Source organism: Hemicordylus capensis, chromosome 1 (assembly GCF_027244095.1).
Source record: "Hemicordylus capensis ecotype Gifberg chromosome 1, rHemCap1.1.pri, whole genome shotgun sequence".
Taxonomy (NCBI): domain Eukaryota; kingdom Metazoa; phylum Chordata; class Lepidosauria; order Squamata; family Cordylidae; genus Hemicordylus; species Hemicordylus capensis.
In genome coordinates, this window is record NC_069657.1 from 194062355 (window position 1) to 194075918 (window position 13564).

Sequence of the window (13564 nt, forward strand, 5' to 3'; positions counted from 1 at the left end):
TGTCTTGCTCACCTCCTATCCACTAGCAACATTCTCAAGAAACTCAGGGGTTTTGATGTTAACATCCCTTGTTCTGTCAGTGTGAGTTTTTGTAGTTGTGTACTAGCTCTTCCTCTTCAAGGCAACATTTTGTGACGGACTTCAACTCCCCAAACTGCTATTTAGTGCTTGTAGCTCCCAAGGCTCTAGCTAAAAAGAGAGAGACAGACAGAGTAACTCCTGGAAGCCTTAAGTTTGTCCACCCCAGTACAGAATATAGGAGTGGTATGGGCCTAAGTCAGATGGCCAAGACTGATAGGGAGAAAGGGAAAAGTAGAACCATGTCCTGTGGTAGTGAGGCTGCTCCAGCACAGGTAGCAGAGACAGCAACCCAAATAGCCATATCCTCCCTGCTGGTTAGGAAGGGGAACAAGCCCTCATGAAGTTCTTCTGCACCAGTACTGCTGAGCTACATGAGAGCAATGGGAAAAGGTGCCGTGTGGTGCTTCTGAGCACATTCCATTCATTTCAGAGAGCCTTGCACAGGATAATTTCGTGACAGATTGCTTCTGCGCACGCATACCCACACCCACACCCAGCGCCAGTGTTCCCTCCAAGGTATGCACATGTACGTGTGCTCACAGGTTTTTCTATGTCTGCTCAGTTAGTTTTAAATCTCACTCACGCTGAATCACGAAGGCCCCAGTATGAATGCACATGCGTACACACTGTTGATACTGCCACCCAGGACAAAACTCATTCTGCGCACAGATGAAATAAATTAGAGGGAACACTGCCCACTGCCATTCTGAAACACCTGGTGCTTGAGGGCAAATAACTGCCTCACAGAAGAAGCGTCACTTCTGCTCCTCCCCACCTCCCAGTTTATTATATGGGGCCAGTGAGCTACTGGCACCAGGTCAGAATGAGCCCAACAATAACCAAGTATGTGGGGCAGTGAGGTATATTTCCAACACGCCCCCCCCCCCAAGACAGAAGTCATTTCCCCATTGTCTGGAAAAGCCCTGGAGGTAACTTCCTTCCAGCCAAAACATCCCTCTCCTGAATCTGCTGCTATTTATATCCTATCAGAAGGTTCACAAGGCAGCATCTGTCCACAAAGTATTGAGGTGTAATTAGTCTAATGAGATGATTCACAAGTTGGTACTAATCATCCGACAGGAATAAAGCCAATATTAATTCAGCATACAGGGCACTGTGACTAGTCATGTCAGGTCAAATACCCAGGGAATCGAGTTTGGAAGTGTTAACCCCACCTATGCCATACAAGTTAATCTGATAACTGACGTTTTCACCCAGATTCAGAGCTTCTGAAAGGAAACTAGCCCCACCTTTCCAGAGCTTCTACCAAAGCAGAAAAGGGAACGCTAGAGCACTTCTCCCAAACATATAGGGGAAGCATCAAGCAGCTGATTCAGATGTTAACAAGGGCAGCAAGGCAGCTGTGCACCAACTCTGCTGGCAGCAAGCGTGGTGTGTGTCAACATCCTCTGCGTTTCCCCCTGGACTTCTATGCTGGATGCTCCCGGCCATCATCACTCGTCACCATAACATTGCCAGTTGGCCATGCTTGTTAACAAACAACAACCTCTGAATGAAACCGGTCATTGTGCTCTTTAGCATCATTTCCAACAGCTACTCAACGTTTATTTGGAGATAGGCATAAGAGCATCAGAGCTTCCTTCCCCTGTCCTAGGCCTGCTGTCGCTTCTCCCTACCACCTCCGTTGCCTTCTTCACGCTGCCACTGGCGCTACTGCTGTCACTACTGCCCAGGTCCAGATTTGCCTTTACCCCTCACCCAAATGCTCTGATCTACAATTCATCCTGATAACAACTTAGTAAGAAAGGGACATGATTAAGTAAACGCTTACCTACATCACTGAATTCTAGGGCTCCTTCCTTGACATTTCGCATCCAGATATCGGAGTACAAAAATATATAGGGCCAGTGTGAATTATGCCACCCCAGCACACACAATAAGAAGAAAGGGGTTACACCAAGAGCAGGCTCGCCATGACATCAACAGAGGATATGCAAGCACATCCCTTTAATTGGCGGGGGGGGGGGGGGGCTGTTCGGATATTATTGTTGAATTGCCGTTCTATATGAGCTGCAAGTTACCTGGTGTGCACGCACGCACACACACACACCCATGAGTGATTTGCAACATCCTCTGCCAACATCATGATCGGCATGCTCTCAGTGCAACCCCTGACTTCTCCTTGCATCAACTGTGAATTCTACAAAAAAACAACAACAACAAACCCCACTCCTTTTCCTCAGCAGGAGACACTGAAGCATTCAAGAAGAGACCGGGATCCCCTGCTTCAATGCATTTTGTCAAGAGCAGCAGCAAATATTTTAGCATACACATGCCATCCACTGGCATGAGGTACAAGTATTTTGTATACCAGTATCCATCTGTGAACATAAACATGTTACGTGGGATCCGAGTGGCCTATATCCACACCCTCTACTCTGGATTGCTCACAAGTAGGTTCTTTTTAGAGAACTGTGAACTTCACCCACTGATCACAATGACTTGGCATGGGATGAGAAAAGGAGACAAGCTAACCGCACTGATACTGCAAAGGATGGTTAACTTAATTAAGGGTGTCTTCAGATGTACATCATTTTAGCGATGAGCTTGCTACGAAAGGGTGCTCTCATGTCTGAGTCAGACACAAAGTCCTGCCCCTGAACACAAAGTTCAGGGCAAAACCTGTTCCTTCACTTTGCAGCCCAAGAGGCTGTGCACAGAGCTCATTGCCTTTCTAACTGGGCCAATGGCAACCAACTCTTGTCCCTTTCGGTGTGTTCTCTAAATTGTTTCATCTGTGTGCGGAATGAGATTCGTTCTGGGCAGGAGGATCAAGGCAGTGTGTGCGCATGTGCATTCAGAATAGGGCCTTCCTGATTCAACCTGAGCGGGATCTAAAATTAACTGACCGGACATTTTAAAAAAAAAAACTTCTGAGCGCAGACCTTAGAGGGAACATTGGTCCCTTTATCACAGCAGTTTCCCCAATATTAAGGAACACAAAAACAAAAATAGAACAAAGCTCCAAAGAAGGTTTTGATCAGACATAATGTAAGGTATTTGCTGCTGGTTTAAAAGTGTCCCACCTGAAGGGAGGGGCAAGAGAGGAAATTTGCATTCAGTTCAGAGGTAACGTGTGCATCATTTGAGAAGTAAAGTCTGATCTCAGAGCTAGAAGCAGAGCTCATGGTACCGCAAAAGAGCAGGCACTTGCTCCTGTTTGCAGTCTGTATGAACCCTGAGCTTAGCCAGTGCAGCATAGTAGCCAATCATCTGAGCTGTGAACCAGGAAGCTCCCCAGTTCAAATCTTACCCACTTTAACAAGCCACCCACAGCTCACCTACAATAGGAGTATAACCTCAGTTCTAACTGAGCAAAAAGGCACCTTTTCAAATGGGGGCACTCTCATATATAGCAAGGGGAGAGCCACTGTCCCTGTTCATCTCATCTTATCACTCTTATCGCATCTTATCACTCCTTCCAGTGATTGCTGTCACTGCGGTAATCCACACAATCAAAACTGTGTTCTACCCAGCTTTTATTTAATTTAATTTTATTATTTATTGTTACATTTATAACCTGCCTTTCATTAAGAAAATCCCAAGGCAGCTCACAATAAAATGTAAAAACAAGATTATAAAAAAGATACATTAAAATATTGAGCTAAAAATATATATAAACCTGATCTTTTTTAAACACACACACACACACACACACACACAGAGCTCTGGGTAGAAATGGATAGAAATGGGTAGAAACCTGGGTAGAAATGATTGTGTGGAAGCAAGGGAGGAGGAAACCCTGGGTAGCTTCTCCTCCTACCTTGCTTCCACACAACTGAAGATTGGGAGCACACACAACTCCCAAAGAAGGGTAGAACACAGTTTTTGACTGTGTGAATGACTTTACTGTCTCTCTCTCTCTTTATATTGCAAGCCTCTTTGGGACAGTAAACTATCTTCTCATTCTTTTTGCTATGCAAACTGCTTGGTAATTTTTTGTTATTGTTGAAAAGCAGTATATAAATATTCTAAACACTGGCCTGCCTTTGGGGCTGTCACAAAGATTACTGGGAATATAAATGTCTTTTGAACACTCAAGTGCTAGATAAAATGCCAAGTATGCTTATAGTTTACTAATTGACTAGTAACTAAACCCATCGGAGGCCAAGTGCATTCAGGAAGGTCATTATCTTAGGACAGCTAATCCTTCCCCTCCAGAATATCACTGAATATTCAATTGCCCTTCCAAACCCAGTTCCATCTGGCCGCCATTTCCTCAAACAATGTAATTAGCAAGGACACTGCAGCTGGTTACAGATGCAGCTGTCAGGAAGAATCCTGTGGCATTATCCAGTGCCAAACCTTGCAAAGCCCAGTACTGTTTGAACCCTCACCAATAAGCATTTCAAAACAGAAACCCAGGCCTTTCTCCAATGACTATATTTTAATATTGTTAATTATGCCATCAGATATTGGTGCCTGCCATCTATGGATCTAAGTTACACCACTCAAGGAGCACAACCTTTCAAAGGTTAAATCTACAGTAGAACTTCCTTAAATACATTTTTCTTCAACTTAACTACATTTCCACATCTACCATTAAATAGCAAGTACAGTATTTCCTAAGTGAATCTAATGGCCTGGGAAAAGAGGGTTTTGAGCTACATACCATGGTTTCAGTTTGCACCAAGACTCAGGAGCTATAAGGAAGAGCAACTCTGGTGATTTGTATAATCCTCACACTGGGAAATGTACTTTCATAAGTCTAGATAATCCAAGCCACTAAAAAGGGACCAAGATACATGGGACAAAAGTCCAAATCTCAGAAGGGAAGACTAGGTCTTGGGTTGGTAAACTAGTTCCTGTACTGTACAGCAACAATTAGTCTTCTTGCTAACATTAAGGAAAGAAGAAGGGCAGAAGAGAAAGAGTCAACAACAATTCACACATTAGGAAATGCCAACTCCCTTTAGAAAGTTGCACTAGACAAGAGCAAATTTTTATATCACAAGTAAACTTTAGAGGAAGGCTTGGTAATCCCCAGGCACCAGACCACCATGGGGCCTGAAAATTTAAGCATATTGTCTGAGCAAGCAATGGATGGACATGAGGATGAGTAAGCAAGGCAGGGAGCAAAGGGCATTGCTAGGGGTAAGCAGAGAGTCAGCACTCCCCACCCCATGGTGCAGAGGGCAGTCTGGCTCCTAAACCCAAACAAGATTGGTCAAGGCCTACTTTAGACTCGTTCTCCTTCTATTCCAAATTCCCAGGTGCATCTTTTGCATCACAACACTGCCAGCTATAGATGCAGGAACAGGAACTGCAATACCACCACAAAATCACCTAGAACAATGAGCAGCTTCTTTTTTAAGACAAGATAAAGAAATCAATAACAAGAGAAGTTTTTCTATATTACGACAATTTTAGAGGTTGATGTATTTCTCAAGGTAAGCTCTTTTTCCTACATTTTAGCATCTAGAGAGAGAGAGAGAAACTTTGGCAGCCAGCTAGCAGACTGCATTTGTCCCTGCCTACCCTTTTACACCCATACTGTCATTCAAGCCATGGTAGTGCTGTTTCCTCCAGCAAGAGAATTTGACACAGTATTGTGGCCACTGCACTTACAACTCTCTTGCCATTTGGAGTGATAACTAGGGATGTGCATGAACCAGGTTGGCGGTCCAGCATTCAGATTGGGTTGGAGGCAGGGGCCTTACCTTTAAGGCGCAGGGAGGGTGCTCATCCCCGCTCCACTGCATTTCCTCCACCAACACTCTCCCCAAAATTGCTGACGAAGGGCAGCAACATACCTCCTTGCAGCCTCAGTCAGCTTCGTGCTGGAAGTGGCCAGTGCACATGTGCATATCACACATGCACACCAGCCACTTCTGGTACAATGCTGACTGGGGCGGCAAGGAGGTGCGCTACTGCCCTGCACCATCTTGGGGAGAGCGCCGGCAGAGGAAATGCAGTGGGGCAGAGATGAGCACCCTCCTTGTGCCATAAAAGATAACACACACCCCTGCCTCCCAGGAATGCATGAACCCGTTCATGCACATCCCTAGTGATAACCAGCAGGGGAAAGGGAGTGGCAGCAGCCCAGAGCACAGTGGCGTCTTGCGAAGCAAATTGAAATGCTGGTGTCACAAAATTGTACTTCAATTTTTGCATAGCCAGAGTATCATTTTAAGGCCATTATCTGATGCTGAGGCACCAAAGAGATAGGTCTTTAATAGCAACAGCTGCTATCACAAGACTCAGAGTAAATGTGAATAATTAAACTAAGGAAACACACTGCAGTTCTCAACCCAAGCCTGCACAGATTTTCTCCAATTAATCAGCACATACCTCTTCATTTGTTCATGAGGTCTTTACCAGCACCAAGCCTACCCCATCTCTTCCCAGGCTGCCTCTGTCAATTATAAAAGGCAGCCTACATTCTCTGTAGAAAGCAGAGAAGAATTCTGGGAATCTATGTGGCTTCATTCTTTAATGCAGGGGTGAGGAACCTTGGCCCTCCAGCTGTTTTTGAACTACAACTCCCACCATCCCCAGCCACAATTGTGCCACAATTGTGGCTGGGGATGGTGGGAGTTGTAGTTCAAAAACAGCTGGAGGGCCAAGGTTCCCCACCCCTGCTTTAATGTAAGGCCAGTTCAGACAATACTGTGCCTGATGAGCCTGAACCCACATGATAAAAGACATGAGTCTTATCACATCTCACCACCACCATCCACCCACCATTCTTAATTGTGCTTAATTGCATGGGGTTGTCTAAACCAGGGATTCTCAACGTTGGGTCCTCAGATGTTACTGGACTTCAACTCCCATAATCCCTAGTCCCAGTGGCCTTTGGTTGGGGATTATGGGAGTTGAAGTCCAATAACATCTAGGGACCCAACGTTGAGAATCCCTGGTCTAAACCTCTACATGCAGTCCAAATACTACTTTAAAGCATTTAGATGCGCTCCCTATAGCGGTGCTCCAAGGGAGGTTTAGGGGGGTTCCTTACGCATCCCGACTTTGCCCTTGTGGTTCAGGCAATATTGAGACTACTGAACATGTTATTTTACATTGTGACCTCTACAAGAATGATCGATCAACACTTATCTTGCCGTATCTTGTGATGTTTCCTGGTTATCCAGATGAGTCACTCTTAAAAATTTTATTGTCAAATTTTAATCATAAATACACCGACACAGTGGCTAAGTTTTGTTATATTTTATGCAAATTACGTTCTGTTGTGTGTGATAATGTTTCTGGTCAATGACCGAAATAAAGTATGTTCTGTTCTGTTCTGTAAAGCATTTAGACCAGCAGGACTGCACAACTTCAACCCTCCAGATATTGTTGGACTACAACTCCCATCATCCCTCTGACTATAGGCCACTGGAGGGCCAAAGTCATGCAGCCCTGATTTAGGCTGTGTGCAGAGGAAAGATATGGATGCACCACCTCCCACACAAAGAAGCATACTGGGAGATGAGTACTCACAACACACTCATGACTTTATTGCATGGGGTGGGCCAGTCAGGGAAAACATCATCCAAACCAGTCCCTATCCTCTTTTGGTGTTGCAGGGCAGGGGAGGAGACTAGTATATGTTCAATAGTAGAGTACAAACAATGTAAGGTTAAGAACATCTCCCCTGAATCACTCTTCTAGGAGTACATCATGCCATTTCCCTTTGAGCTTATGAAGAGGATGTAACCAACTCGGGAGAACAACTCCATACAAAACACAAAAGACTAGGGAAGTCCTCTGTAAATATCAGATCCCATTAGTTACAGCAATGTGTTCTATACTTACTAACAAGCTGACATTATCAAGAAGCTCACTTGAGCTCCACCTTAATAAAAGTTATTTGCTTAATTTTACAAACATGAGAAAAATCCCCATGACTACTCACTTGTTTAAGAGATGAACAAATGTTACTTGCAGGGCTGGAACCCTAATGCTAACTGTGAAGGATATCGTCTGGGGTATATAATAAGGTATAATACACTGGTTGAGAGGTAATCTTCTAGCCCCAGGCTGCAAGTGATTCTTCCTCCTCCCAAAGTCACTCCTGTGTGTTTAACGAAACCTATTAATAGAAAAGTGCCTTTTTCTCCTCTTTGAGCTACAAGTAACCTACCAGTCTGCTAACTGTATTAACAGCTCCTAGGAGATGTGTTTTAATAATCCACAAGAGAGATCACTAACTCTTCAAGTAGCTATAGTGAACTACAGGCAGCAAGTCTAACCTAACTTCTAAGAGGAAGCTACTCGAGCACCTATGCTCAAGTCTGATGCAACAGCACAATTTTCTGGGAGTACAATTTCATAGAACTTACATACTACCTGGACCACCATGTGGGGTGGAGAGAGGAAAGAGTTATAGCAGATCCTGTATCGCTTCCCATGGTTCCTAAACATGAAATAGAATCTCATACAAAAACCAGTGCAGTTCTCACAGAAGTGCTGGACTTGGCCAGATCAACAAGTCCTTTATAGACTGAGATATTCAATTTCATAGCTGTTGATTGAACTACTGAGGTCCTGATCTTATGAGGAGGAGCTATTGAGCCTCTTGAGCAGCACTTTGCAACTGAGGGGGTTGTAGGACCAGTGCTGTGGATCCCCACTCTGACTGTACTGGTCTTTTCTGCACCCACCCCTGCCCACCATTTGACAATAACATGTACTAATTCCAGGAGTCAGCAGTGATAGGCACAGGTGCCTTTGTCACACTGAGGACTACCCAGAAAGGATTAATGGTCAGAAGTTGTCCCTCACATTGTATGTAAGCTGCACTCTAGTTTTCAGCTATAAAAGGTTTTTTTTTTTTTAAGAGCCCGTTCAAGTGCCCATGATCACCATTATCCCCAGCACAGGACGATGTCAATACGAGTGCATGTCAATGCTAGCAGTTACAAGCCCTTGCATAAGGAGAACAAAAAGCTGTCAGTATACCAAGTGCCTCCTGAAAGAGTAAGATGCCATACTTCTTGCACATTTTTCTGTCAAATATACTTACTTTTAGAGTCATGATTGCTTTACTCAAATCGTGCTTTTAGAGCAAACCTCTTGTTACGTCCTGGTAACCTGCCATATTAACTGTTCAACTACTTTGTGATGCATCGTTCTGTGCGAGTAAACTTTGTGAGTAATTTGTACTTATCTACAACAAGCCCCGACTAATTTTATTTGGATCTAGGAGCGAGCGAAAAAAGACAATTAACACTTGACAAAATTACTGGACTTAGTGACAGACATTGTGGGGGGTGGGGAGCATAAATTGGCTTATTTTTATTCCCTTTAAAGCAACATACCAGAACAGAAGCAGGGCTTCATGGGACAAATACAGATTTTATTAAATTACCTCAGAATATCCTAATCTAGGCACCATGGCTCTGAACTAGATTAAGATCCTTTCAAATACAGGACCTACAAAGATAGACATGGATCATTTACACGAACATGCTATTTAGTACCAAACATTCTTTCAAAAGACACTTTCAATCAAGCTCAAATTAAAAATCCACATGTCTGATCTGCAGTTAATGAACTGATTAATTATACCAATTAATGCTTTCAGCCTCAGTGCCTATCATAACATCAGCATGGTACAATATAGCATTTAGAAGAATCATCATGATGGAAATTCCTGAAATCAATAGGAGTTCAGAACTTCTTGCACTGTGCTAGTTTATCCTTCTTTGAAAGTTGAAGATATGCATTATAGAACCCCTTATGCCGGGGGAGGGGGAGCTTTTAACATGACTAGTCTCACCTTCATTGTCTGCAAGGCACAGAACAGGGCACAATTCATCAGGATTGTTACAGAACTGTGAAAGATAAGGCTTGGTTGTGTATGTGTTTTTAAAGACGCTCATTTACAGTAAGTATACCTTAAAAAAAAAACACAAGCCACCATCTGGGTTTAATACAAACCAACATGTTTAAATCTATGCTGAGTCTTAACACTAAACTCATGACCCTCTAGCATGAGTAAAAGCTTGCTTTTCTCTGTAATAGAACTAGATGCAATAACACAATAGCTATGCATTATATTACTACAAATATAAGGCTCAACTAGAAAGCATGAGAATTCGATTTCTATCTCACTGTATCAGATCTTGCTTCTGGAAAACTCTGGGCACTTAGTCTTCAAGTAAATGATCTTGCAGAGTGTCCTTACATGTGTAGTTTCACAACTACTGCCTCCGCTAAGCAGGTACAAATGCTGTAGTGCAACAGGCTTGTGGGCTGAAGAACAAGAGCTTTGGGTTTATGCGCCTAGGTGGTACAAAGCTTCTATTCCGTTATAAACGGATGTGCTTTAATTGCGATCACACCAGTTAATATGCATGTTTGTTCAGTATATACATGGATTTATCCTTTTCCCTGATGACTGAAAGTCACCAAGTTTAAGATCACCTTGATTTAAGTTAATATCTGCAAATTATTTAGATCAGTAAGACTTGGGCATGCTTAGCTTTCTCAAATGATTGGGAATGATCATCACTGGGGAACTATGGTTGCAGTCCCAAGCACACCTGCTAGGGAGTTAGCATGACTAAACTCAATGGCACATACTTCTGAGTAAACATGCTTAAGACTGCACTACACAGCACTGACCAATTCCTTGGAGTGATGCAATCTCAACGGTTTAAAATTACACTGGCATAAATGTAATTAGTTTTAACTCCTCCCAACATATAGCCACCATTCTCTTCCCTACAAGAAACCTGTAAGGGCTAGAGAAAAGTAACTTCTGGCATTTGTTTTTCCAAAAGGTAGGTCCTCCGATTACTTTTCTTTCCAGGGATGCCTTCCAGCATGGGGAGATCTGAAGCAGTTCTAATCCAATTAGTCTACAACAACTTTCTCCATGACCATTTTAAGACTGAAACAAGACCTTTAAGTTTATTTAGAAATAAAACGCCACTCCTGCCCAAGGAAGAGCTGCACACAACCTTGCTTTGTGAGCATTGGTTAGTCCCAACCAAGATGATATCTCATTGTGCCTGTGAATTCTCCCTCTACATTGATCTGAAAGACAAGTTTATGTATGGATGCATCAAATACTTATTCTGTGAATTCAGTGTCAGGCCAAAAGAAGTGGGCACACACAGTTTACAAGGTGTTCTGCCGTTATTCTTCATTTACCATTCTTCATAAGCGCAGATTGGCACACTCAGAGTAAGGCATTTGCTTTAGATTTCTATCAGAGCAGAAAGCAGGATAGTCGAGACACCTTGCATAGCATCGTTCAGCTATTTTAGTGTCACCGTGGGAAGACAAATAAAAAGAATGACAACAGACCCAGCTACAATGCTAAGGAATACAAGAGAGAGCAAGGCAGGGCTTCTCCCTTAGCTGTTAGTGTAAGAGTAAGGACAGCTGTGTCTCCCAAGACTACAGGGAAAGTATACGTGCCCAGGTCAAAGCAGCAGAAGGAGAAGACAGCTCTAGTTCTCATGTATGCCGTTTTCAGAGTTTCAGCAATTGGTGGCCGTCAATATCAAAAGAGCAAGGTGAACCTGAGGCAGCACCACCACTCAGCTGGAGTTACAGCTGCTGGTTGTGGCCTAGCTTACAAAGCAACTGTAGTCCTGGATTTAGCCTTGAGTTTCTGCTGTATTTGCAGGTTTTTAGCTGAGTTGCCTATAAGCTTGCTTGCAAACCAACTAATGCCCAACTGATAGCATCCAAATAACCCTGCCCCCCACCCGGCTTATTTTAAGCAACGTCCATCATGTCACCTCTGAGCAATACAGAACAAACACGAACTAAGCTTAGCATACTTTGTTAATATTACTTTGAAGTAAATTAGAGTAGAGGAGTATACCAGTGATGGGGGGGGGGCGAGTTGCATGGCAATGAGAAATTCTACAAATTAAGCTATAAACTATAATGGCAGTAAGGATGCTATTCAAAAAGAAACCTATTAATAAGTGAAATAACATAAAATTAAGCCAAAGAGGGTAGGACAGGGATTAAAAGATTTGAGGGGGGGAAACAGGAGAGCCACAGCAGAAGTAGGGAGATTTACAGAACATTGTAATCTAAAATAGATATATGCTTTTGAATATAAGCGAGACACTGCAGCTGTACAACAGGCGATGTAAAGAGGGGCGCGGCGTGAGAGTGGGCAGAGGAGGAGGAAAATAGATTAGGAAAGGCCAGTGGTTAATTACAGCTCCCCACTCAAGCATGTTAAGAGTAGAGAGAAAGAGAGAGTTTGGAGCCCACAGGACTCCGCCAGAAAGACCAAAAGTGCCCTAGCAACTTTGGGACGATCTGGCTAGTTGTACGACGAACCACAATACTCATGTGAAAAGGGAGAGCCGAGAAAGAGGGCTGGGAGAGCGTGGGGGATACTCGGGTGCTGATGCCGCGCCCCTCCGGTGTGAGGCAGGCAAGCAAAAGCAGCTGGCCCTGAGTGTTCTAGAACAAGCCCAGCCCCCCACGGATGGAACGTTGCAACAGAGGAAGAGAAATAGGTGCGAACGAAGCCGCAGCCGCCGGTGCCTGGAGAAGGAAGTCAAGTTTGCAGCAGCGGACACTGCAGTGCCGGGCGCATCCGCCGCAATGAGCGCCTCTGGGCTTCAGAAACGCAAAACGCCGGTAGGCCCCAACGCCGGCTGACGAAGCATCTCTCCCTCTTCTCCCCTTAGTCACCCACCCCTCCAAGGCGGTAGGAGCCGCTCCCTCGAATGCCACTAACCGATCACCTCCTGCAGTTCATAGGCGTCCCGGCAAATGGGCCAGCCGATGGCTTGAGGTGTGGGAGCAGGAGCTGGAGCCGGAGTCGGAGGCGCCGGTACAGCGGCGGCGGCGGGCGTCTCCTCCTGAACGTGAATAGGCGAGTCGCTCTGCTCCGCCATGATGCTGCTGGAGCGCACAAGCAGCGGCGACCTTCTTCAAACTTCCCTGCCAGCAGCACCTTTAACCCTCATCCGCAGCTCGCTCATTCACTCCCTCCCTCTCTCCCATCCTTCCTGCCAGCCGGCCACACGGCGGGGGAGGGAGCGCACCGAGGGGGCGGAGGCTGGGCTGGGAGCTGTGCTGCCGCTGTTGCTACACGCGGCCGCCGAGCCCGAGAGCGTTAGAAGGAGAAGTAGCCGCACGCAATGAACAGAACGAATTAAGCAAGTGAACAGTCCTTAAGCATTAGGTAACAATGACCCCGGAAAGAAGGGCAAATTTCGGTTTGCCAAATACTCTTGATCAGAATGGTGAGGAGGGAACATTTAAAAGCGTGAGGGGCGACAAGTCTGTGCATGTTTACCGAGGAGTAAGCCCCATTGAAGAGAATGAGACTTACTTCCGAGCAAACGCCTAGAGGGTCGTGTAGCAACTCCCTGTTCTCAATATGTGTTTACTCGGGAGCAAGTCCCATAGTGCGATGGAGGAAACTCACGCCAGCGGGCAGCCTTATCAAGTTGTGGTAGGGCTTACTTCTGAATAAACATGCGTAGGATGATACTGCATAAAGAAATGAATGGACAGCGTATGTTGTTACGCAGTG

At 44.7% G+C, this 13564-nt stretch overlaps 1 protein-coding gene across 4 annotated transcripts in view; it reads right to left on the minus strand.

Moving 5' to 3' along the window:
* STK39 (serine/threonine kinase 39) overlaps positions 1-13060 on the minus strand; it is a 198351-nt gene extending 185291 nt beyond the window's left edge. For 2 of the 4 annotated variants that reach the window (XM_053264741.1, XM_053264758.1), the window contains exon 1: positions 12761-13060. In XM_053264741.1, the coding sequence (XP_053120716.1) occupies positions 12761-12920 (160 nt within the window). In that variant the 5' untranslated portion in view covers positions 12921-13060. Of the gene's footprint in view, positions 1-12718; positions 12741-12760 lie in introns of those variants that run through there. The other 2 variants (XM_053264765.1, XM_053264774.1) reach the window with 2 other exon arrangements.
* Between the last annotated feature and the right edge of the window lie 504 nt (positions 13061-13564).